The sequence below is a fragment of the Phoxinus phoxinus genome (genome assembly GCF_949152265.1).
Source record: "Phoxinus phoxinus genome assembly, chromosome: 13".
Taxonomy (NCBI): Eukaryota; Metazoa; Chordata; class Actinopteri; order Cypriniformes; family Leuciscidae; genus Phoxinus; species Phoxinus phoxinus.
Window position 1 is genome coordinate 30,699,859 of NC_136888.1, and position 24,463 is coordinate 30,724,321.

A 24,463-nucleotide genomic window follows, 5' to 3' on the forward strand; every position below is an offset into this window, starting at 1 on the left:
CTCTTTGTTTACTTCCGTCAGTTCTGTTGGAATTTTCCCGCACGTAAATTCTGACAATCAAAGTGCAGTTATGAAAATACGTTCAAGACCCATCTGGCCAACGAGTGATGTGGATGTTGTCACGTGACTGCATTTTGGTTCGTTTCATAAACTGATTCGGACCAGAGCAATCAGTGTGGTGTGAAAAGGAACCAAAACGCCTGAAAAATGCTACAAAGTATAATTTTTCTCCCTTGGTCCGGACCAAATGAACCGAACTACAGATGTGAAAGTACCCTAAAAGAGTTGTAAAGCATTATCTATTGTGAAGGGCCATTTCACTAATAATGTAGCGCTACGCTGGAATTTGTAAGAACCAAAACAATGTTTTTTTAACCGCTAGATAGCCAAAACTTACATAGTGTACGTTTAAAGTGAAGTTTTGTTTACCGTCTTTTCCAAAGACTATTCCAAGAAAACATATGGCAATTCATAACTATTTTACGTTTCGCCAATTTACATGAATTTGTACAATTTCGTTTTCATACAATCTGCTTAGGCCTATGCCCCACTCAGGTTTAGGGGTTATACTTTTCTTTTCTGTTTTTTAAGAGCTTACCTTTAAAAAAACAAACGAAAGCCCCAACAATTTCCTCATGAGATCGGGTTGAAAATTTCCATCATTATTGCCTGGGAAAAAGGACTTTTTGAGGATAAATTTCCCAAATGAAGTTTCCAACTAGGTTTTTGTAAACAATATAGATAATAGGTTAATGAGATGTTTGTCTACTACAGCCCATGTGACAGTGCTGGTCTCTGCAGACGGCTAATCTGACGTCATGTGTAGGCCTACTATAAAAGGGTTTTATGTTGTATTGAAACAGCAGCGCGCGACTCGTGCGCCCGTAAACAATCTGCGATGACAACAGAAGACGAGCTGAGAAGGCTTTCCAGCCGAGACAAAGATTACGTGTTTTAAAAGCCATTAAAGAGACGTTTCAGAGTCAGACCCGTCATTCATTTTCAAGAGGTGAGTGTGTGTGAATGCGGACCTCTCCCTAAATCTGCAGACAGTCGCTGTAGCCACGAGCAGCTCCACTTACAGGCCGTGGATAATTAATGGGACATTTTCAGCGGCAAACAGTGACTAATTGCGCTAGACAGAAATAGCGAGGAATTAATAACATGCATCCAACACTTGCCACGATCCCCTACCGCTTCAATTTGCCGGGAGATTAAAAACGACTGCCAAGTTTACTAAATTAAGAGCGCGGGGGAAACGAACGCGCGTCTTGTTGAGTGCGCGTGCGCGTAGCTTTACTATCTCTTATTTACAGGCATTGATCTGCATATCATCTCTCGGGGTCTCACGCTGGTGGGGGGGAGAGGTGAATATCAAATGTTGGTGTCCTACTATTGGTGATGTGGCGTCCAGCCTCCAGCCACCTGTGGCATATATCGCCTTGCCAGCTCACCGGTCGGTGGACAGAAAACACGGTGAGACAAATCGACCTGTCCCCCTGCAGGAGCAATAGAGTTTAGCCGTCAACACCTTCCTTCCAGAGATACACACACACACACACACACACACACACCACTAACCTTATCAAGAGCCCTGGAGGAACGCTATTGACGTCTGTCGTTTGGAAGCTAATGGGATCAAGCCACATTCCCACTGCATAGTGACATTCTGAAAAATTAAATGGAACACTAGGAATTTTAATTTATCCAGTAGGATCATATTTGATTATTTGAGGATTCTTGTTTTATCCCATTTAGGATTGGTTCCAAATTATGATAGAAATTCCATTAGCATTCCCTCGGGATATTTTGCTGCTGTATGAAAGACCTCATGCGGTCAGGACTGGCCATGTAGTTTATCCAAAAGGACACGATCAATGAGTCTGAGAGAAAGAAAAGATTTTCACAAAACATAAACTCTTTTTATTCATGTTGGTTTGGGCTTTAAAACGCTTTTATGTCGCTTTCATGAAGAGTTCAATTAATGACCAAATGTCATGTGTAACAATTATTATTTTACAAAAAGTTTGGTTAGACTTTATTTTTAAGGTGTCAGTGTAATTGTACATTTAAGTACTGAGTAATATTAAGTAACTACATGTTCTATTATAGGGTTAGGGTTTGGTTGAGGGTTAGTTGCATGTAATTATGCACATTTTACTGTTATTACTATAGTAAGTGCATGTAACATATGTAACAAGGACACTGTAAAATAAAGTGTTACCAAAAGTTTTTAAATATATTTTTAAATTTTAATATAATTTTGTTTTTGAAGAGTCGCACCATGACATTTTAGAATCTGAACCTTGTCATAAAAAGCTACATTTATCTGGTATTTTAAGAGCCATTTATTATTATTATTATGCATCAAACAATAAACAGACATAAAAGACAGAACAGATAGAAGCTCTACAGGAATGAAATAACTTCAAATCTTCATGTAAAGTTTTACAAATAGGCTAAGAGAAAAAAAGAAAGATAACATTTAAACGCATACAGAGGAAACATTATGCATCAGTGCCATTCCCAAAAAAATCATAATATTTCAAGAATCTGTCACGTTTCTTGTTTTTAATAAACCTAAGAGATTTGAGAAATGCGTCAATTTCAATAAAACATTTTTTAAAAGTAAGCTGCGAGTTAAATAAAATGTCTTTTGAATAAAAAGTGTTTACGTACCGATATATGAAGAGATAAACTGTTCCAAAGGTTTTGAGATTTTTCACGTTGGAAAAATAAATGGGTCAGTGTTTCATCCTTATTCCCACAAACTGTCAACATCACACAGTCTGCACCGTATCATTCACAGGATATATTTAATGTAAGATCTTAAAATGAACATCTTTAGTCTCATTGGGAATGCAATACTAATAACAGCCAGTTTATAAACTCAGAGATGGCTAGTCAAATTTCACTTTCGGAACGTTATCTTTTTTTTTCTAAAGAATTTGTTGAATATGCTTATTACTATTACATATTTTGTTAAACATATTCCATATAAGATCACATTTAACATGCAGGGGTCTTCTCTATGACATCATTTCCTGTTTTTTTATGACTTTATTGGTCGTATAAGCAGTGCAGCATTTTTTTGTTTTTTCAAAACAATAATAATATGAGTTTATAATAGGTTCTAATATATTATACATTTGTATTATTATTGATTTAATTCCTTTTAATGAGCTTTTTCCATCATTATATAAGGACAGTTGTAAAAAGTATTCAAGTCCTTGTGTGTTTTGCTTATTTTTGAACATATAGAAGAACAAAACACATCATGTCTCTATTAAAACCCATTTGCATCACTAAAACAGATAAAGTGCATGCATCTAATTCGACTGTGCACATGTTACTTATACACATAATTAAGATGATCGCTGCAAAGTAGTCATCAGTGTTCACATTGTGTGTGTTTGTCCTGAAAGCTTGATAGAGAAACCTATATTCTGAAGATCTGCTCTGTCTCTGTGTGTGTGTGTGTGTGTGTGTGTGTGTGTGTGTGTGTGTGTGTGTGTGTGTGTGTGTGTGTGTGTGTGTGTGTGTGTGTGTGTGTGTGTGTGTGTGTGTGTGTGTGTGTGTTGACACTGCTGATCAGGCGTCATGTCTTGATTTTCTGCAGCTTTGATCCTTCAACATTGAGTGTGTGAGCTGGCAGGCATCCTGAAGGAGACGGCTAGCAGGCACCAGTAAAAACACACACACACACACACTCTCTCTCTCTCTCTCTCATGCGACATGCCCTTCCATACTACATCTCCAGCAGTTTTACTGGATGCACAGATCTCATAAGAGAACTATATTGAGCTGCAGCTGTAATTAATATTGGTTTGTGATAATGACAGAGAACAGGTGCACACACACACACACACACACGTCAACAGTGTTCGTGACTTTAGTGAGGCGGCCTTCTCAGGCGTAATACATTACATCACACTCGAGCATTTCGCACGTTACAAAATAACATTCCACAGGAAGCACAAAAGACGAGCCTCGTAAGCTTCATCACGAACGCAGACATTATGTCATTTTTAATAAACCTCTTAAATGAGGGCAAGCCAAGCAGAGATTTCCCGACGAGCTCTTCTCTGTCACCTTTACTACGACGACTGTCAGTGTCGACACATCCCATCTCTCCCGCATCTACAGGAGGAAATGTTAATTAGCAGTCATGGCATCCCACTGATCTTCCCTTTCAGAGCAGCTAAATGGCATGCTGAAAATCGAAATCCTTTTATATGCCCTTATTTTGCAGAGAGCGCGCGTGTGAAAGGGACGAATATGTCATCACTGTTTGATGGATAATGCGCTTGCCATTATTCGAAGCCCTTTCACACTGGGATTTTAGTGTGTGTTTTCACATGCGTAGTGAGTTTTAAACTGGAAACATGCGCGGCTCAGATGAACCGACATGTTAAAGGTTTTTTGTTTTGTTTTTAAACAGAAAAAATCATGAAATGTAAGTTTACTTTAGTTTAGTCTCAGCCTAAAGTGCATGTTTGAGCCGGTTTAACTGAAAGCAACTTGTCTTAAAATATATCAGTGACATTGTTTTGTCTCAAGATGCACACAGTAATGTTTTTTCTAAGTTTATAAGATCAAATTAAATGTCTTAATTGAACTAAGACCTAATCTAAGCCTTGTCTGTGAAACCGGACCTATGCGTTTTAACATGGTGCTTTTTATTCCTCTCGTTTTACACAATTAAAGATTATCATGATCAAAATGGTTTGACACTGTTCACTTCACAAATTAGATGTTTTATCCTGAATAAAATAGTTGCATTTAACTTGTTAAAAATGGCTATTTACCTTATATAAATAAATGTTGCACTAAAAAGAAATGCAATTGTTATATATTGTTGTTAAATGCATTCATGTTTCTTCTAGGCCTAGCTCACAAAAAGGTGGTTAGTGTGATTTTTCCAGTTTAGTTGAGATAACAGCGCCCTCTTGCGGCTGAGAGTAATAATTACATACAGTAACTTCAAAAAAAGAAATGCTGTTTGCATTTCTTTAATCTTTACAACATTTTTTATATCTCATTATATCAGATCTCCAGTGATGATTTTTTGTTTTAAGCAGCCGAACTTAAAGCGTTATCTACAAAAAGTTCATCATTTTGATATGAACTAAATTCTAAACTTTTAACTTTGTAATGGGATTGATGATGTAACACAAGAGCAACTGAAGAATGAGAGGAGTAGGAGGAAGCACACAGATGCTCTTTATAGGTCTGAGATCAGTGTGCAAGTACTCGAAACTTTGATGTGCAGACAACGGTCATCACACAACGCTGGTTTTAAATATTTCAACGTTATTGCATAGTTCAAACTAAGGGAAAAAAGAAGCCTATATCTTAACATGCTCTGACCAGTGACCACACCGTTCATTCATAAACTATTCTCTGCTTTGAATGAACATAACTCCGATATAGTGGAAGTGACTGAAGCTTTTCCCAATACATACATGTCTAGAAGACACGTCACCGTTTCATTAGGAGTCGTTTCACAACGCTATCGTTTTCAAAAGTTTGCATTTTCAGGTCTTCAAAACACTGTTGTCATGTATGAAGGGCTAAAATGCATGAAAAGTTGTTTTTAGTTGGAAATACTGTCGTGAAAACACTAAACTAGAGAAATGTCCTTCATTTAAACATGCTTTTTCAAGCGTACCATGTGATAATGCAAAGACAACCATAATTACATGAACTACTTTTAAATTATTACAACCCTGTTGCCAAGACTCACTTTTTTTCCTGCATCTGAAACAAAATAAAATCATTGGCCATAGCTAATAGCGTCTTTCACACTTAGTGTTCAAACGCAGAAATGAAAACACTAAAGCTCTGTTGTGTAATGGTTTATTGTGCCTAATTTTGCTGAATTTTACAAATGCTTACACATGAATTGTCCTTGGAATTTAAAGAGACAAAAAACAAAAAAGTTTCACAAAATCCTTTTTGACGTTTTAAACAGAAAAACATGTTTGGCATTATTTGAGTTAATGCTATGGAAGAGCCTCATATCAGCATAGTTAATAAACAGTAGCTTTGCTTAAGTAAATCCACTCCTCATTCCCAGTTCATTTCACAATGATATGTTTCAAGAAAACAAAACATCCGCTCGACGGAACATCCCTCTAAATGCATGTATATCACCACAACAACTGCCTGTATATCCAAACAAATATATAGAGACAACAGAACATTTCAATAATTCATGTACAAATGAAATCGAAGGTGATTTTACAGTGTTCATATTGGGTCTGAAAGTAAGAGTGTGGTAGGAATCATGGGTTATTTTGCACAATCAAGCAAGGCAAGAAGGTTTGAGCAATCAATCGAAGAATATCTGACTAATGAGTGTTCACAGGCTGAGTGTGGACGCAACACACACACACACACACACACACGTTAATCAAGCGGATACATTCATACAGACACCTACCACACAGTAAAGTACATACCTGAATAAATATATTAGTATCTGTTTTAAAACAAACAAACTGTACATGGGCTTGTGTGTAGTAAAATACTTTTCAGTGAGTAAAAAGGCTCTTTAAATGCAAGAGTTTAAAAAAATACCCCTTCAGTGTGCCTAAAAAAAGCTTCTTGACACCCCTGTAAAAATGTCTTTAGGCATAAGAAACCATCTCTGTATAAATTTTAGGAAAATAGCAGAATAAGTCATTTTAATCTCATAACAAGCTTATAAAACAGTTGAAATGGGATGAATTTTGACCAATGAGAAATGGTTACCAAGCGATCACTGTCTGTCTCATGTGGCTCCTGTACGTCATAAACCTCCACCATCATTGTTTTCAATCTCAATCGAATCATTTTCCCCGTTTGGGAAAAGCTGATTGCAGATTAGTCCACAGTTTTCACATCTGCTTTGATTGTACAGCGACATCAACATGTGGAAAATGAACAAGTGGCAAGCAATGAACGGTACCAAAATATATATATTTGGAACACGCTTTTCAAGAAACTATTCTTTTAGTTACGAACGATCAGTTAAAATATTTGGCAACATCCTTTGTTAATTTTGTTACCGGTAAGCCCGGTATGAATAAAAATACCTTTACATCAAAGCTTAAAATCTTCGGCCATTGAGACAAAACGAAAGAAAAATGTGTTAGTTTCCAAATACTGGAGATCACTGAAGTAGGTGAACATCGAGGACTTGGCTAAACATGACAAGTCACTAACTCAATTTGAAAATGAAGCTTCCTTCCACTGTGGCTGATCGGGATTCCTGCAGAATCCTTTAGGAGTGTTATTTTGGTAGCTCTTCATGTAAAGGATCAAATAAAACAAACAAATTAAACAGAAACAGAACCCCCCTTTTTTTTGTTTATCTTTGGAAACCGCCATTTTAAAGTATTGCAGTTCCCAAAACACTCCAACAAGCACATCCTCGTGGAATTTGGGATATGGGATTCTGACCTCTGGGAGTTCCCACACATTGAAGTACTTAAAAATAATGGATCCTGCTCGTGGGTTTCCGACCATCCTGCACAGTTTAGTTCCAACTCGACACACTAGAACCAGAAAATCAAGTTCTTTGGACATCACTGGAAAGATCATTAATTAAAGCAACAAAACTCCACAGGAAGGTGGATCGTCAAGAACCGAACGAAGCACCTCGAGTCGAAAGCAAAGTGTCCTATATAGAAATGTATTAAATCTCCTGAGTGATGTGGTAATGCTAAGTGTGAAGTGACATCTTGTGGGCCGGTAGATCAAACAACAGTCAGGAAATCATGAACTGTCATTCACCGTGTCAGCGGAGCAAAAGCCTGCTCTCCTGCAGAAGCATTTCAAGGGCAGCTTCACAGCTTGCGGTATGAATCCGTCCTTATACCAACTGTCCTTCAGCATACTGGATTCCACTTCAATTACATAATCCACTGTCCACCAGTTCATTGTACCCTCCTCTATGTGGTCAGTCCACAGGCCCCTGAAAGATCAGCTTGGCCCACTTTTGCATCAGATTGAGTTGGGTGGCACAAAAGGGGCAGGCCGCGTGGAAAGCATGGGTGCCGTGCGGTAAAGGAATCTCCGCCCAATATCGGGCTGACTTTTCAGAGCACACGTGACCGCAAGGTACAAAGGCATATGTCGGTGCGCCAGTATCTACGTAAAAGGCCGGTTCGCATCCAAGCCAGAGAGGTACGTAGGGGCCCACGGTTCTGCACATGGGACACTCTCTTTGAGCATTGGCGTCTCGTTCGGAGCGGTGGCCCCAGTCGTGGTAGCCATGAACGTGGCCACAGGCAAGGTAGACCCAGGGCTGTTTGTCCTCCTGGGTGGGGCCGCTGGACAGGGCACGGCTGCAGCGTTGCATGCTGGGAAAGGCCAGGGTGTTGAGGCCCACGGGGCACTGAGGCCGGGCTGCGTTCAGCTCCTGCCGCAAGGCCTCCAGGTGCTTCTGGGTCGGGGTGTGGAAAAGGCCGTCGGCTGTGCGCCAGAGCAGTGTGGCTCCGCAGAGGTCAACCAGAGAGCCATCCTCCAGTACGTTACTCTCACTCTCCACCTGAGCGGCACACAAAGCAAACATCTGAGCAATGCATTCATTACAAGCATCCCATCTATTTCCCAAAAAACGCTTGTCCTATGTCGGCGAGGAAACCAGAGCACCCGGAGGAAACCCACGCCAACATTGGGAAAACATGCAAAGTCCTCCTGTCTCGAATCAAGGATTATAGATGTTCACTTCAGATTATAGAAGTCTAACTAGTTAACTCCTCCGATTGCAGGTCTGAGAGACAGAAAAAGGCTTGTTCTCATGTCTGTCTTGACCTTTGAACCCAGTTTGCCTTACAACAAGAATACCTGAAGGGCAAAAAGACATTTTCAGAATTGTTTTTTCTAATGAGCTAGTCAGCAAATTTGGATACAGGTTATAGTTTAGCCTACGGTTTGTAACAGTCTTAATCATTAGCAGCCAGTGGTGTTTGAATATCTAGTCAGTAATGAATTACACCGTTAGGCTTTACGACCAGAACTCCAGTAAGTGTAGATGATAAATTCATGTGTGCCAGAGCCTGTTCTTAAGCAGCTGCTTTGCGACAGACAATTTTTGGTCAGGCAAACTGGAGCCTTTTTCCACAGATTTGAGAACCGAATGGTTACATGATTCTGGTTTAGTCACTCGCGCACCGGTTTATACGTTTAGACATAAGGAGCAATGTAGTGCAAGTTCAACACTGCATTTCTCCATGAGACCGTCATAGACGGCGTCAACATGTCAGTTGAAAAGTGCCATCCGTGTGGAGTTTGCATGTTTTCCCAGTGTCCTCTGGGTTTCCTCTTAGTGCTCTGGTTTTCCCCACAACTCAAAGACATGCAGCATTCTCACGACCCGACAGAAGGCAAGCGGTTTGATGGATGAATATATATTGTTTTTCAATTTCTGAATCAGATACTCTTAATGTACAAGTGAAACTCAAATCATTTAAATATCGTGCAAACGTTAATTTCAGTAACTCACCTTAAAAGGTGAAACTAATATATTATATAGACTCATTACATGCAAAGTGAGATATTTCAAGCCTTTGTTATAATTTTGATGATTATGGCTTACAGCTTATGAAAACGCCAAATTCAAAATGATTGTGAAAAGGTTTTCATAGCTGTAAGCCATAATCATCAAAATTATAACAAATAAAGGCGTGAAATATCTCACTTTGAATGTAATGAGTCTATATAATATATTAGTTTCACCTTTTAAGTTGAATTACTGAAATAAATTAACTTTTGCACGATATTCTAATTTAAATATGCCTAATAAATAATCAGGCCTCTACTAAGAATATTAAGTAATGTACAGTTTGTTTAATTTGTGTAGGTTTTCTCTATTGCTTGTAATTGGTTTCAGTTTTCCTTATTTCTCAAGTAAACCGTCAATAATAAATCAAACCTCACAGATGTGTGTACCTTTAGTGGTGTGTTCATTAGCTAAACAGTTTGTTGTGGTATTGAAATTGGTGCTATGGTAACAATGAAAGGGTGCAGAACCACATTTGTGCTCTAGGAGGAGCTAGAGGTTCAAATACTCAAAACATACTTTGGGGCTTTTATAGCATGGCTCTAAATAACTAAACATCAACAAATATTTTAACACTCCATTAAAAAAAAACACAATCTTTAACCCCCAAAATTCAAATATAGCAAATGTTTAAACGCTGAACACAGCCAAACAAACATGGTCTGAATGAGAATGAGCTAGAGTGTCCTAGTCAGGGCATGGTGATCGTGACCTCTTGAATACTCAGCTCAGGGGTCACCCGTAACATGATTTGAACCAGTACACCTCGCATTCCTAGAGTCCTCACTGCTACACTAGTAGCGCCCCAACTCGCTATTAAGTCAATTAACTTCCTGACTGATCTAGATCGGCAGTTAAGATAATCACGTCTAGATGATTGCTTGAGGATATTCTCATAATTTAATGATCTATAAACCATCTCTGAGTCCATAAACATCTGGGAAGGCATGAGGGTTAGTAAATGAGAGAATTTACATTTTTAAGGGGGGTATTCCTTTAAATTTGAGTTTGGACTTTTCTAAAAAATCTCATCTGAATAAAGTCATAAGCATCTGGAAAGGCAGGAGGGCGAGTAAATAAGATAATTTAAATTTTTAAGTGGGGCATTTCTTTAAATTTGAGTTAGAATTTATATCACAAGTGTAAAAACAATGGTGAGTGAACTGACTAGCTACATTGTACACTAAATTGAGCAGATGCAGCTGACGCACTAACCAGTTTGCCTCGCGTTTGAGCAGACCGTGTTTCTCTCAGTGTGTAAACATCTCCACACACTGATATCTCCCTCCACACACCAGGCTTGGACTCCTCTGTGAACCCGCCCCGTGGGTGCATGACTAGCACACCATTGGTTGTCAGACCGTCCATGTGACCATCTGGATTCTTCCATTTGGCTGCTTTCTCCTACAGAGAGAGAGACTTAATTACTATACATGAACAAAAAATGTGTGCGCTCCTCAGTTTACACATGGGTGAGTCATTCCAGTTAGCCTGACACACCTATATTTACCAGGTAAGTTTAGATCAGTTCCACTGGATCAGCAGAAGTGGATACTTCCCCAGACAGCACATACACACGCATTTATAAATAAGAGCTTAATTAAGGTTCTTGTAGCTCCGATGAGAAATGTATCCCACAGACAATTCCATTTCAAGACCAGGCAACAAAACACACTTACTCCGAGAAATATATTCTTGGAAGAATCAAAGCCGGCAGCGTAGATGCGCGCCGTGTATGGCGGGTTACGTTCACACACCACCCGGCAGGCGAAGCGGGAGATGGTGCTTTGAGTGATGGGTGTTTCCTCACCCTCCCCTCCACCGGACACAGTGTCAGTCACCACGAAGTCAATAGGGCCCTCCGTCGATCGTCCGATCTAAGATACAAAAGAAGAATTCAACTTTCTACAACTTAAAGGGGGGGTACAATGGTGTACATATATTCAGAGTTGTTTACAGTGTTAATGAGATGGATTCTCATGCTAATAATGGCCAAAGTTTGAAAAGTTATTTTGAACGAATAACAGAGAATTTCTGTGCTGAAAATCATACTTCCGGGTTGCAACACGTTTCGGCTGGTTTTTTTCTATCGTAGATCTAATGACGTAGACCAGAGTGGAACTCCTTATATGAGCATTGCTCTCGGAAAAGCGCGTTCACGCACACGTCGACCAGAGGAGAGAAAGACCGCGCTCATCGACGCGCTACTACCGGAAATCATCATCATCAGTGCTAAATAGGAATGGTTGATGTCAAGAATGTCTCCAAAAAAGTGTGTTTTGGGATGTGAGGGAGGGAAGTTTACCTTGTTCAGCTTCCCAACGAACCCAGTGTTACTGGAACAGTGGATGCAGTTTGTATTTCCGGGACAGCAAAGGAGTTCGGCAAGTGCGGTTTTGTGTTCTGGTCATTTCAGTGACGAATGTTTTATTAACAAGGCCCAGGCCGTCGCTGGATTTGCAAACCGGTTGCAATTAAAACCTGGCGCGGTCCCAGTGATAAAACACCCCATTCATGCAAGTACAACGGTATCACGCGCTCCCGCTTGACTCTATAGCTCCGCCCACGCCCAGAATCAAGGACCTCGGCTTTTTCCGGATAGAATCGGAAAGCTGTATTTTTATTTTATAAATATGATGAAACTAAAGACTTTTTGGAGATATGAAGGACACACTATTACTCTATAGGTACTCAAGATTAACATGAGATTGACTGAAACTAAGTATTTTACCCCCCCTTTAAAATAATAGGTTCTCATTACAAACAATTGTGTGATTAATTATATTCTAGGTCATGACAAAAAGAACAATATTAGGGAAAACCAATTTTATTATATTAAAATTGACGCCAGTCCCAAGATAGAGTTCGCCAGCTCCAGTTATGTATCCAGCCTCTCATGACTTCATATGCCCCAGCGCCTGTGAAGAGACGACTCGACGCCGGCGATATGTTATGCCCTAAATTAATACGTGATTAACTAACTGTATTTTTTCTATGTACATTTCTGAAATGCATTTTCTGTAAAGCTGCTTTGAAACAATATGTATTGTGAAAAGCACTATACAAATAAATTTGAAAATGAATTGAATATTATTAATAATTTAAATAAAACACTAAATCCTATAAACAAACTTTTGAGCAGTAATGTTTTGATCATCTCTTATGCTACCAAGGCTGCATTTATTTGATCAAAAATACAGTGAAAAAAATAGCAGTTTTTTATTTAAGTGTAACTTTTCCCTGTGATGGCAAATGTGAATGAAGACAGGAACAATGTGTATCACATGATTGTTTAAAAAAAAAATCATTCTAATATGCTGATTTGGTGCGCACGAAACATTTCTTAACACAGCTAAAAATAGTCATGCTGCTTAATGTTTTTGTGGAAACTTTCAGGATTATGAGATGAATAGTAAGTTCAAAAGTACAGCATCTATTGAAAATAGTCAAGACTTATACATTGTTACAAAAATGGTCCCTTTTGAACTAAAAATAACCACATTTCAGCTGAAGATCCTGTAAATCTCCAGGTGTGTCAGTTTCAGAATGAGTTTTGTGTGGTTTTGAGCCGAGTGACAATTGTCCCTACACTAGTTTGTCTCAACAGTGAGCAGGATGGAAAACAGTCATGCATGTGCCAGGGCTTGTTTGAAGAGCTTATTTTAGTTTTAAAAGTGGGATGGAAATTCCCAAGAATAGAGAGGTGCTTATTGCACTAAACCCCGTTTATAAATACTTGTACTGAAATAAAGATGCAATGGTCTCCACTTTATTTCCTTTTTATAGAGAGTTTCTGTTTTGTCCCTGTTGCTGGTTCCTGGTTTTCGCTTTTCTTCCCATTTGCAGCAATCTATACGACTCGATCCCTCGTGCGCAGACCAGACATTTAAAAAAACAAGCACACATGCGCAACCCTGTATCTGAGCACGTGTCTTGGGGAGCTGATATAACCGTGTCCCATATCACAGATCTTGATTAGCTGTGGTGGAGGTCAGACATATTAAAGTTGGAGAGAAACAGATTTGCCGACTCAGTCAACAGGCAGACACTGAACACTGGAGGAGATATTTCAAGGTGTTTGTTGTTTTTGCAGAACAGTACCTGGAACATGTCTGTGTCTTTGTCATGGCAGTACTCCACCACCACCGTCTGGTTTCTGGACAGCGTGTAGGAGATGCTGTGCTGGCCCTTACAGTTCACTGCCTGTCACAACACAACAAAAGCATCTGTCAGGGAGGGTTTCTAGCACATCTAATACAGTGGCACACAGAGAACGGTTTTTAGTTTCTGAAAATGTAGTTTGTAGTTCACTGCATTGTTCACTTCAAACCTTTAACTTAAAAACCTTTACAGCTTCAAATATAGTTACTGAGAAAGTGACAAAGGACAATGAGGAAAAACGGCATAACCAATGTCTTTCTATTTAGAAAATTATGAAAACTTGCTATGGATCTTTTTGATGCATGTGGAGCAAAAGGGAAGTCTGCAATAATATGTGCTATGGCCTCACATGGTCCCTCTATATGCCCTTTACCCTCCAAAACGGAAATGTGAAAAGGTTAGCAAGCTGCGAATAACTTTGCCCTTTTTAAAATGTTTAAAGTTGGTCCAAAACCCCACTGTAACGAGCATGTAGAATGTGAGCGTTTTATTGTGTGTATGTGAAACACACCCCATCAAACATTCATTACTGAGACAGCTGTCATATGCGGCTTGTTATAAATAAATCATACATTATTCAAGTCAAGAGTGTAAGAAGAGGCAAGCATCACATGACTAACAAAATGAAAAAGTATGGTTTGAGATCTACTTTACTTGAAGTGAGAAAATTAGCCATCACAGATATCCATGCATGATCTGAATTGCAATACGGATTGAGTTCACTTCAAAGCAGAGTGTGTGTAAACATTATTCTGGTGGCTTGAGACAAACCACAGTGTTTTAAACAGCCAATTTCCCAGCGTGATTATTTCTCGCTTCCTGATTCACCCTTTCTCTCCTCTAATCTGTGATTTCCAAATTACCCACATCTCTATCACGTGTGCTCAAGAGGGAGTGGAAACTGGGTCATGGTTACTACACTGTGCAACAATGGAAAAACACAGCCAAGAGAGGAAGGTGGTTTGTTTCTGTACAACACTATTTAACGCATTACCGTTTTTAAAACTCACTGTCCACTCATCTGCCAAGCACAGGATTGTGTGAGTGCGCATAACACTGTTCTCAATAACACTGGAGGTCACAAGCAGTTCACATATGCATACAGAAAGCCAAAATTTCACGCCCCACATATGCCCAGTAATATCCCAGACTAAATAGGGATGCTGGCTGAGTCTGTATATATTTTCTAATCCTAAAAAAAAATGCTCAATTCAAATTGATTTGGTTCAGCAAGTTAAACATTAAAATCAAAGTCATGTAAATGCGCTTTATGCAACTTTAATAAAATAAAAAAATAAATAAAAAAAAAGGGGGGGGGGGGTGCAATTTTGTGCACACTCTTTCACTCGTGTCTCAACTCGCAAATTCAGTTCTTTAAATGAACTTAATGAATAGTTTAAATCAATGTAGACAGGATCCAAAATACGTTTAAGGATATAAATGTAGAGATACTTTAGCCAGTGCAAAACTTACATTTTACAATTATATTCTGTAAATGTTATGAATTGAAAGGGCAGCACATTTAAATTTTCCAAACTGTTATTCTTAACAGCAGGCAAGTTTGATAAAATAAACTTCAGAGAGTGCACAAAGCGAGTGCGGTATTTGCAGTATTGTCATCTTTTATATTATCATAGTTAATTTCTGTCATAGTTATTTTATTTTATATATATATATATATATATATATATATATATATATATATATACACACACATATATATACATATTTATTGGTTTGACTGTTGTGTTTATGTTTTTAGAGAATGTTGTGACAAGGGCGCATAATGAATGACCACATGAATTTCCCCTTGTGGGATAATAAAGTTCACCTTGAGTGTGCATCAACCAGATGGAGCCCAACAGAGAAAGGTGTGAAATACTTGACAAATTATGCATTTTTTATGAAATTTGTAAGCAGTAAGCATGTAGTACGCAACAAAAATTAGATTTTTTTCCGTAAATGTAGTTTTACAATTTATTAAATATTTAAATAATCCATTATAAGCAAGTTTAACAGAAACTTGTAAATATAAAAGCACCTGTATAAAATATATATATTTAAAAAAATAATATCTTATAATGTATATAAAATTGGCCAGGAAGAAATCTGATTGGCTGGCAAGTTCTAGCAAGCCATTTTCTAGCTGCTTACTAATGTTGCATAAACAAAATTGAATATCATTAGTATTATTTGCATTAATAGTTTAATTAACTGGCTGTGGTAGTTAGTCATCTGATCATCACAATTATGAATTACAAATATGAACTTGCCTTTTTAGCCATTTCAGAACAAACACACGAGTACAGAGATATACAGAGCATTGTCAAAAAGGGAAAATGTCAGAATATTGTTTATTTTTATCTAACCCACCCAGCCTTACTCCAAAGCTCTATCAATTATGTTGTGACGGGACTCATAATTTGGCGTGTATGACTGGTTTCCAGTTTAAAATTTGGGCCGTTATTGTTGTTGGTGGCACATTTGTGCCCATAGTAAAGTGGAACAAAGAGGCTTGAGGGTGAAACATTAGCCAGCTCTCCATGCTCACTGCCAGGTCACAACAGGGGGTCCATCCAGCCATCCATCCCCCACTGCTGTTTTACAGTGGGCCACAAAAGCTACAAAAACACCCCAAACAATAGAGCTAGTGGAGCCGCACCCGTTGGGCAACAGGGTATTTGAAGCTGCTCCATCTGTGAGACGCCGGAGCAGCTTGGGCCTCGCGTTTGTTGTAAACACATGATGAGATGAGATGCTGTGGCCACCAACCTCAAGCCACAGGATCTAATTCGACTGTACTCGCCTCCATCATAACTGGACAGCCCACAATGCAAGTGGCAACAACTCTAACCTCTAAAAAAACCCTCCAAGACATCCGTGAACAATCACATATTGTTCCTGGAATAGTTTAGTGGCATTTTGTGACCCATTATCTGAAAGGAGTTCGCTGGTGCACTGTGAGTAATCACAGAGCCTGTTCTTTGTTCAACTTTAACATTACAATGATGCAGCTGCACTTGTCACTGCTGGAGAATTGGCCGTTTTTTGTTTTTTTTTCGGTTAACCCTTTCAGAGCGACGCCTGAAGACATGGAAGGCCTTCCACCTCAGAGCGCTGTGACCCCAAAGAACAGCGTGATTCACAGATGACTGTGCGCTGGGATATTTTCAGCTCTGACGAGGCTCTGCGGACGGATAATGAGCAGCCAACAGTAACAAAACATCCCCAAAAATACAGCATGCCAGTGAGTTTCATGGCGAGAAGAAAACATTCCTTGTGTTCATGGGACTTTAATTACGGATCCTGGGTCTGTGTAAAACAAACACATCACAAATATATCACATTCTTCTTTTTTAAATGACACTGAAAAAAAAGACAAAAATAACTAAACAGGGCCCTATAGCGACATTTGCAAAATGACTGTGTGACTGAAAAAGTATTTAGGTGAGTGTGACTTTCTAAAGGTTCAGACTGTCGAGGACAGACATCCGTGAGTAAAAACATGAACACACTATAGAGCTGCTTTATAGTAGAAAATGAAGTTGTGCTTCTGATGAAATGATAGACACGTTTTTTTTTTTGTTATACGGTAAAGCTGTTCGATTTGAAGCAATCTATAGTATAAAGTGCTATATAAATAAACGTGATGTGACGTTACTACAGTGGCGAATTGCAGAGCTCGTTCAAACATATCCACGTTGCTATGATCAGATGGTTTTCTTATGCTTTATTTAAAAAAAAAAAAATTCTCAATTTTGTTGCGTTAATTTTGTTGAGAGGAAAACGTGCAACACATATTTACATACATCTAACCCTCGCTCTCAACAGTGTGGGCGGTGTCGGATGTTCGATAACAGTATATCGCTGCTCACGTTTCGAACTTCATTTTACCCCTAAGCAAAGAACTTCGGCGTGAGTATATCGAGGTTTTTAATGTTTCACACTACGATTGGCTGTTTTTCCACACCTTTATATAATGGAGAAAGCATGAAAGAGTTGTGCTTCATGTGCTTATATGGTAATACTGGTTATTCTCAGTATGAAGGGGGGGGGTATATATTTTTATACCAGTTTATAGGTTTAACTTAATTTAAATGTAAACTAAAAATAAATGCAAGACCAGCACTAATATCCATTTGAACACTGATACTGGTGAGATAATTATGATATTGTAGTAATTCTACTGAGGACTAAACTTGAGAGAGAAGCATCGAGCTCTGCTAGAATCAGGCAGGTAAAGATTGAGGAGTTAAGGAGGATAATGGATGTAAGGTGGCACAATGCCATGGCTATTCTCAGCATGTGACAATGTAGCTGCTCTGTTGATCATGGAACAAACAAGCACAATGAACAATTGGCCACTTGTAGGTGACCTCCTTCAAGTTGGTTGTCCTCTGTAAATGTTTTCGAAAAGGTCACTAACTGGGAAAGCTTACATTTACATTGCATTGTTATTACGAATTATTCAAATAAAAATGGCATATTTCCAAAGTCTTTATTTTGTTTTTTTAAAAACCTATTCTAGTTTGAACATTCATGAATGGCGTCTACAACACATTATTCCACATAATTTACACTGTGGCAGCCCTTCTCTTTACAGTCTGTCAGTAACTCTAGGTTTAGTTCCGGTCTCTGTGAAGCCCCTCCTTCCTAAAAGTGCAATGTGCTGTGATTGGTCTGCTGGATCAGTGTGCGATTGGTCAACCGATTCGAGTGCGTTTCGGAAGTGTCATAACCACGAGTTTCAACACATACATATTAATGCATCTCAATCAGGCCTCGTCCCTTTTTCTGCATGCTTTGGGCAGGATTATTTAAATGAGTAATATTGTGACGTGTACATTCCCAGAAGAAATCTCAAGACTACAAACGAGGCATTTCCGGGAGTTCAGAAACAGTGCTGCTTAGTGCTCACTGATGTAGTGAATAACTCCCTTTGGAGCGACTTTGTGCTTTGAAAACCTTTTTGATGTTTTCAACAGCAACATTACACACTAAAGAAAATTGAAAATGTAAAAGATTAAAAACATATGTCCTCTTTAAGTGACTGAAAAGCTTTTAGAAGCTCTACATAAGCAGTAATTCTTCATTAGTTATTTAATATTTTATTTTTATGTTTTGCTACACAAAGCAGGAGTCACAAATGGTTTCCAAAATGTTACCATGCTGCCAAGCTAGCATGCTGCTTGGCTAAAGCTATACGACTTCCGGGATCCGATCGTGTCGTGATCATTACGCAGTGACACAGTAAACTGGATCTCGGGTGTGGTGGGTAGAGAGCAGTAGAGACGATGTGTAGAAACCAATCGGACACCGTTTTACAGCTGGAGCGCACTTGGATTGGATCGATCGCTCAGATTGGAAAGTCTTGATTAGGAGCACATGGCTGTAACAGCGCTGGAAGATCATAACTCATCAACCAGGATCTCATTACTTGTTAGTTATTCTATACAATTATCAATAGTTTTATGCTTTGTAACGTTTACACACGCAAGTAGTGCTGTTCAGTAAAACACTCAGATCACTTGTTTGGAGAGGTTTTTGGACTCTTGATAAAAAGGCTACTATGGTTCCAAATGCCATCTTTTAATTGCTTTGAGATAAACGCAAAATTTGGCCCAGATCCAGTTGACATGATTGTGAACAAGCCCAAACTTGATTTTATAACCAGTCATATAATCATGTCAGGCATTAATTATAACAAAATAAATGCATCACTTTTTTTGGTTGGGTTCTCAGCAGTGTTTAACATAACCTCCAAACATGATCAGAATCTTTTTTTTTTTTTTTTAAGATTTTCTAATGAGACCATGTACTTCATACCTTGTTTTTTTATTATTATTATTTTTATAAGCCATTTATTTAAGTATGCCACTTGAAATCACGTGAAATCGTTAAAAATGCCTTACATATCACTTATATAAAGCTTGAATTATCGTGATCAGTATCGGCCGATCATGACGACAAGAAATCACTAGTCGGTATCAGCTGCAAAAAATCCTGACAGGAGCATCCCTAATCCCTGTGCCTTGCCATGCGGTCTAGTAGGGTCACTAGGGTTTGGAACAGAACAATAGTTGCATGTTGTAATGAAGCGGCTCTCATCGAGAAAGATCTCCTCAGACAATGCCGACTGTTGGCAGTTTTCCTTCAGTTGACTGGAACAGCGGCAAAAAAGGCAGCCATCACAGAGGAGTCACCAACCTCAAATCAAGTCACTGAGACAGAAGTTACAATCAAAATACTACTACTATAATACTACCATTGGAGTTAATACAATGTGGGCTGGACTTGAAAGTTGTGGTCTGGCTGCTCAAAGCAAGATCATACACTGACATAAAAAAAATAAGTGTCAGAGGGAATGATGGTCTCTGATCCAGCTCCACGCATTTCACAACAACATCTGGAGATGGCCAAGTATCAGCACGGATTTGTTTATTGGTAGAAGCTGCTCTGAATGACAGTGAACAACTCAACCCCACCCATGTTTAGTAAATGTTCCCTGTAAATCTCTGAAGAATGTCCCAGTAGCAACCATTTAAAGGTGGGGTTAAATATGCTATCGTAGCCAACATTGGAGAAACTAAAAGTCACAATGCTTCTTAACTAAACACTGCGTTGCGCAGCTTCACAACTGGGCAATAATCCAACATACTTACAACTTCTCTCTGTTATGTGGAGTTGGAAAGTCTTGTGAAAGAATTAATTTCAAATTCCATGTACTGCTATCTCATAAAGGCGCTCTTCTGGAGCTTGTCAAGTCCAGAATCAAGTGTTGGTCATGCGCTTGCATGGGGACAGCATGGTTTAACAAACACAAATCAGCCCCTAAGCTAACCTTTCTCCATGGCCCACAATCTAAAATGAGTTGACACACCCTTGCTGTAAAATATAAACTGAAAGGCAACACCTTCAAAAGGGCAAAGCATTTGGTTGTGCCATTAAAGTCAGATTATTTATAATAGTATATTATAGGGGTGGGAGAGAGGGAAAACAAATCTCTGATGCATCCCAATTTTCTATGATTCTACATACTTCAGAATGCATATGGACAATGGCATTTTTGTGTGCCAAATACACACAAACAAAACCATCAAACAAACATAAAAATGCTTTTGGTTTCATGGTTGAAGCAAAACACAAGACAATCTCAGGCTTCATTGCACAAAATATGCATTGTGAGAAAGGGAATTTTTCAGTGTTTTCCTTTCTAGATGCACAATACAGTTCAGGTACTTAAAGTACTTTGTTTGCTGGTAATCGGGGTGGAGAGTGAAGGTAGGACCCCAATACTCAGGCATCCAGATGTTCTCCATCACCACAATGATCTCAGGCTCAATCAAGTTCACTCTCAGTAAGAATCCATTTCTGGGTCCATATGTATAAAGCCGCACTGAGTAAAATTTTAGTCTTAAGTGTGTCAATTCCAGGGCCAGATTTACTAACAGCTTGCACCAGCGCAAACCCCTCTTTTGGCATAAAAAAATTATGAAAAATTTTCTAGGATTTACTAGAGACATGCAGTGAAAAATTAGCGCTGAAAAGACGTGATTTTTGTGACTGACCTTATTGCATATGTAGGAGTTTCTCTTTCCCTTGCTTTCAGAGGAAAGCATTTAAATGAATCATGAGAGGTGATAAATATATATTTTTAAAATGTAATGTTAAATTTGAGGGAAGACCAACACAGTAAATTTGGTTAAAGTATTTGAAAAAAAAAAAAGAAAGAAAGAAAAAAACCCAGCCAGTACAGCTACAGGTTTTATTTTACAATGCAAAGAAAAACAAATTAATCTCACAGATGACTAGGTTTCACTAGGTTTATGGCTGATATGCGATTACCTTGCTGGCTTGTGGTGTGTTAAGGATGTGTACAGTGCTGGGTTTGACACCGTTGGCTTTGGCTCTCTTGTAAAGGGCAAACCGGCTTTTCCTTCGCCCTCTGTCTCCATTGGGAAGTGTACCATTGTACCTGTTTAAGGAAAGAAAAAGAAAATTAGATGACACTATATGAGGGACTATGGAAATACCACTTTAAGGAGTCAAACACAGAATATCATATTCCAAGAAAATGCTGCTTGACGGCTCTACAGATCCCAGCCACATGAGCAGACCAACAGAATCCGGAAAACCACACAGATTTCATATGAACTGGAATGCCAGTCATTCAAAACACGCTGCATAATTAACCGTGCCCCTGAACGATTATCCAAACGCAATTAAATGCATGCATATTAGACTATGCATGCACCATGTGCTTTAAAGAGTAGTGATGGCGCTATACAATCAGCACACGAGGAGCTCGTGATACAGTGATTCCTGCAGCCGCAGAGGATCGAACACCCAAACCCCATCACCAGGTGTCTCCAGGTGTTCAAAGATGCTTAAAACGAGCATTAAAATGCACTGTATCTTCAAATTTGCAACATTTGAAATGTTTTTGCCCACAACTTATGATACAAATCTAATAAAATGACACCCTTTCATAAAATAATTAGAAGAGTGCAGGATTTCTCCACAGTTGAAATGAGAAACTTTAACAGAAGCTCAAATGTCTTCCTTCAATTCTCCACTAAAAAAAAATTATAAAAAGTTCTTCTAACTGGAACACTGGAACACTGTACAGGTACAATGTGAATGCAAAGAGAACAGTTCGCTTTCACTCTTTTCTACATTTTAAGATCAAATGAGGTCTGAGGTGTGTGAACACTATTAAAGCACAAGTGGTTTCTACTGGCAGCATAATGATCAAAACAGGACTTTATTTGGAGAGAAAAGGCATCGCACGCCATTCATAGAGCTGCTGTTTCATAGAGATGTCATGCCATTTTGTTACATCAGCCTTACATTCAGCCACTATTCAAGTTGTAGTCAAATAGAGCCCTTGAATTTAATCGAGGAATCATGACGGCCCTAATTTAAATTATATACCGGTAAATGTTCTTGTCTAACAGCATGTGCAGTTCTCATGAAGTTACTTCCCTTGGGTAGGTTCCTTTGTGTTGCTTGCAACCTCTTAACATGTAATTGTCACTTATTCATAGAGAGGAGAAATGGGAGTTATAATTACACTTCTTTTATACTTTTAATACTTACTACATTTAATAAGCTACTCATAGATAATATAAACACTGTGGTGTTCAGAACATCATAGACTAAAAGCTGTCAATACAAAGACTTCTTCCTAGGGCTGATTAATCACGATTAATCAAATCCAAAATAAAAGTTTGTGTTTACATAATATGTGTGTGTATTGTGTATAATTATATAAATTCACACACATGCATGTATATATTTGAGAAATACTTGCATTTATATACTGCATATATATTTTAATATGATTTATATTATATATAAATAACAAATTTTTCTTAAATATATACATGCATGTGTGTGTATTTATATATACAAAATAATTATACACAACACACACATATATATTATGTTTACTAAACACAAACTTTTATTTTGGATTCGATTAATCGCGATTAATCGTTTACAGTCCCATTGAGTCCCGCTCCATCCAGTCAGGTTTTTGTTCTGCTCCATAAGATTTTCCTGGTAGATCCTGGACCTTTTCATACAGCATTTATGAGAACAAGGATTCAGAGTAAAATGCTAATCTACAATCGGCTGTCTACAGCGTGCATGAGGTCAGCACTTACTTGCAAGAGGCCTCAACATCCTGTACTGTTGATGCTTATCACTAGACATGTTACACAATTTGAGAAAGTATCAAGGCATGTCTGAATCCAATAAATATGTAACATCCTGTCTACTGAGATGTCTTTATCTGGCCAGATTTAGAAGATGCATTCTTCTCTAGCTTTTATCCCACGATTATGTGCGAGCAGTTCGTGGAAAGAATGGCATCTCAGTTAAAACTAGTCAAAGTATGACTTCATTTTTAGCAAGAAATAGCCATTAAATACTTGCTTGGTTGCGACTAAAGCTCATTTGAATTTGTTCTAGATCATTAGACATGATGGTGCCATGGGAGTCTGTCTGTAACCGGTTCCCTTAGAAGGTGCCATTATACACAAATGCAAAGCAGCTACTTCAGCTTTCAGATGGAGACAGCATGATGTCTAGTCTAGCAGTATGAAAAGTGTCCCATCACAGTTTGATGTCCATTTAAGGACGCGTTTATCTGAAATGGATGATAACACAATAACAGGTCAGGTGAGGGAAAATAAGGGGGGTATTCTTTATACAAAAAGGTGAACTTTTAACTTGAGCGGTGCATTTTAGAAAGCTGTGTTACGCACGAGAGACATTGCAAAAGATGTGATCCACGAGCGCAACGATCAAACCCGTCCATCTATTCTACCGCATGTTCCATAGACAAACTATGGAAAAGCAGCGCAGTGGAATGAAAAAAAAAAAGTGCTGTCAAATAATAATAATAAAGCTTTATTGCAGAAACGGGTCCATATAGCACAACATACATCATAAAAATGGAGATACAAAATTACATTTAAAAAAAAAAATTCATAATATCCTATAGAATATACAGGCTATTACACCAGTGTCGTCTAAGCCTTGAAGTGTGTATCTATAACAGCTTTTCAGAGGACTGACTAGGGCTTCAATTATATGGTTCACTGAATTGTCCAGTCGACACAAAACCAAACATCAGTTGCCTTAAGAGTGCCTCACAGGTTGGCACTCTATTAGACACAAACAAATGACTGGCACTATGCCACCTAGGGACCCGAAGCAGAAGCCTCATTGCATCATTGTATGCTA

The 24,463-nt window shown here is 38.5% G+C and overlaps 1 protein-coding gene across 1 annotated transcript in view; it reads right to left on the reverse strand.

Annotated features, from left to right (window-relative positions):
• Positions 1-5,843: 5,843 nt before the first annotated feature.
• peli2 (pellino E3 ubiquitin protein ligase family member 2) overlaps positions 5,844-24,463 on the reverse strand; it is a 30,167-nt gene continuing 11,547 nt past the window's right edge. Inside the window, exons 2-6 of the mRNA XM_079633377.1 lie at positions 21,557-21,686; positions 13,652-13,753; positions 11,230-11,427; positions 10,766-10,954; positions 5,844-8,536 (exon numbers count right to left, since the gene is read on the reverse strand). Of these exons, the coding sequence (XP_079489503.1) occupies positions 7,946-8,536; positions 10,766-10,954; positions 11,230-11,427; positions 13,652-13,753; positions 21,557-21,686 (1,210 nt within the window). The 3' untranslated portion in view covers positions 5,844-7,945. The remainder of the gene's footprint in view (positions 8,537-10,765; positions 10,955-11,229; positions 11,428-13,651; positions 13,754-21,556; positions 21,687-24,463) is intronic.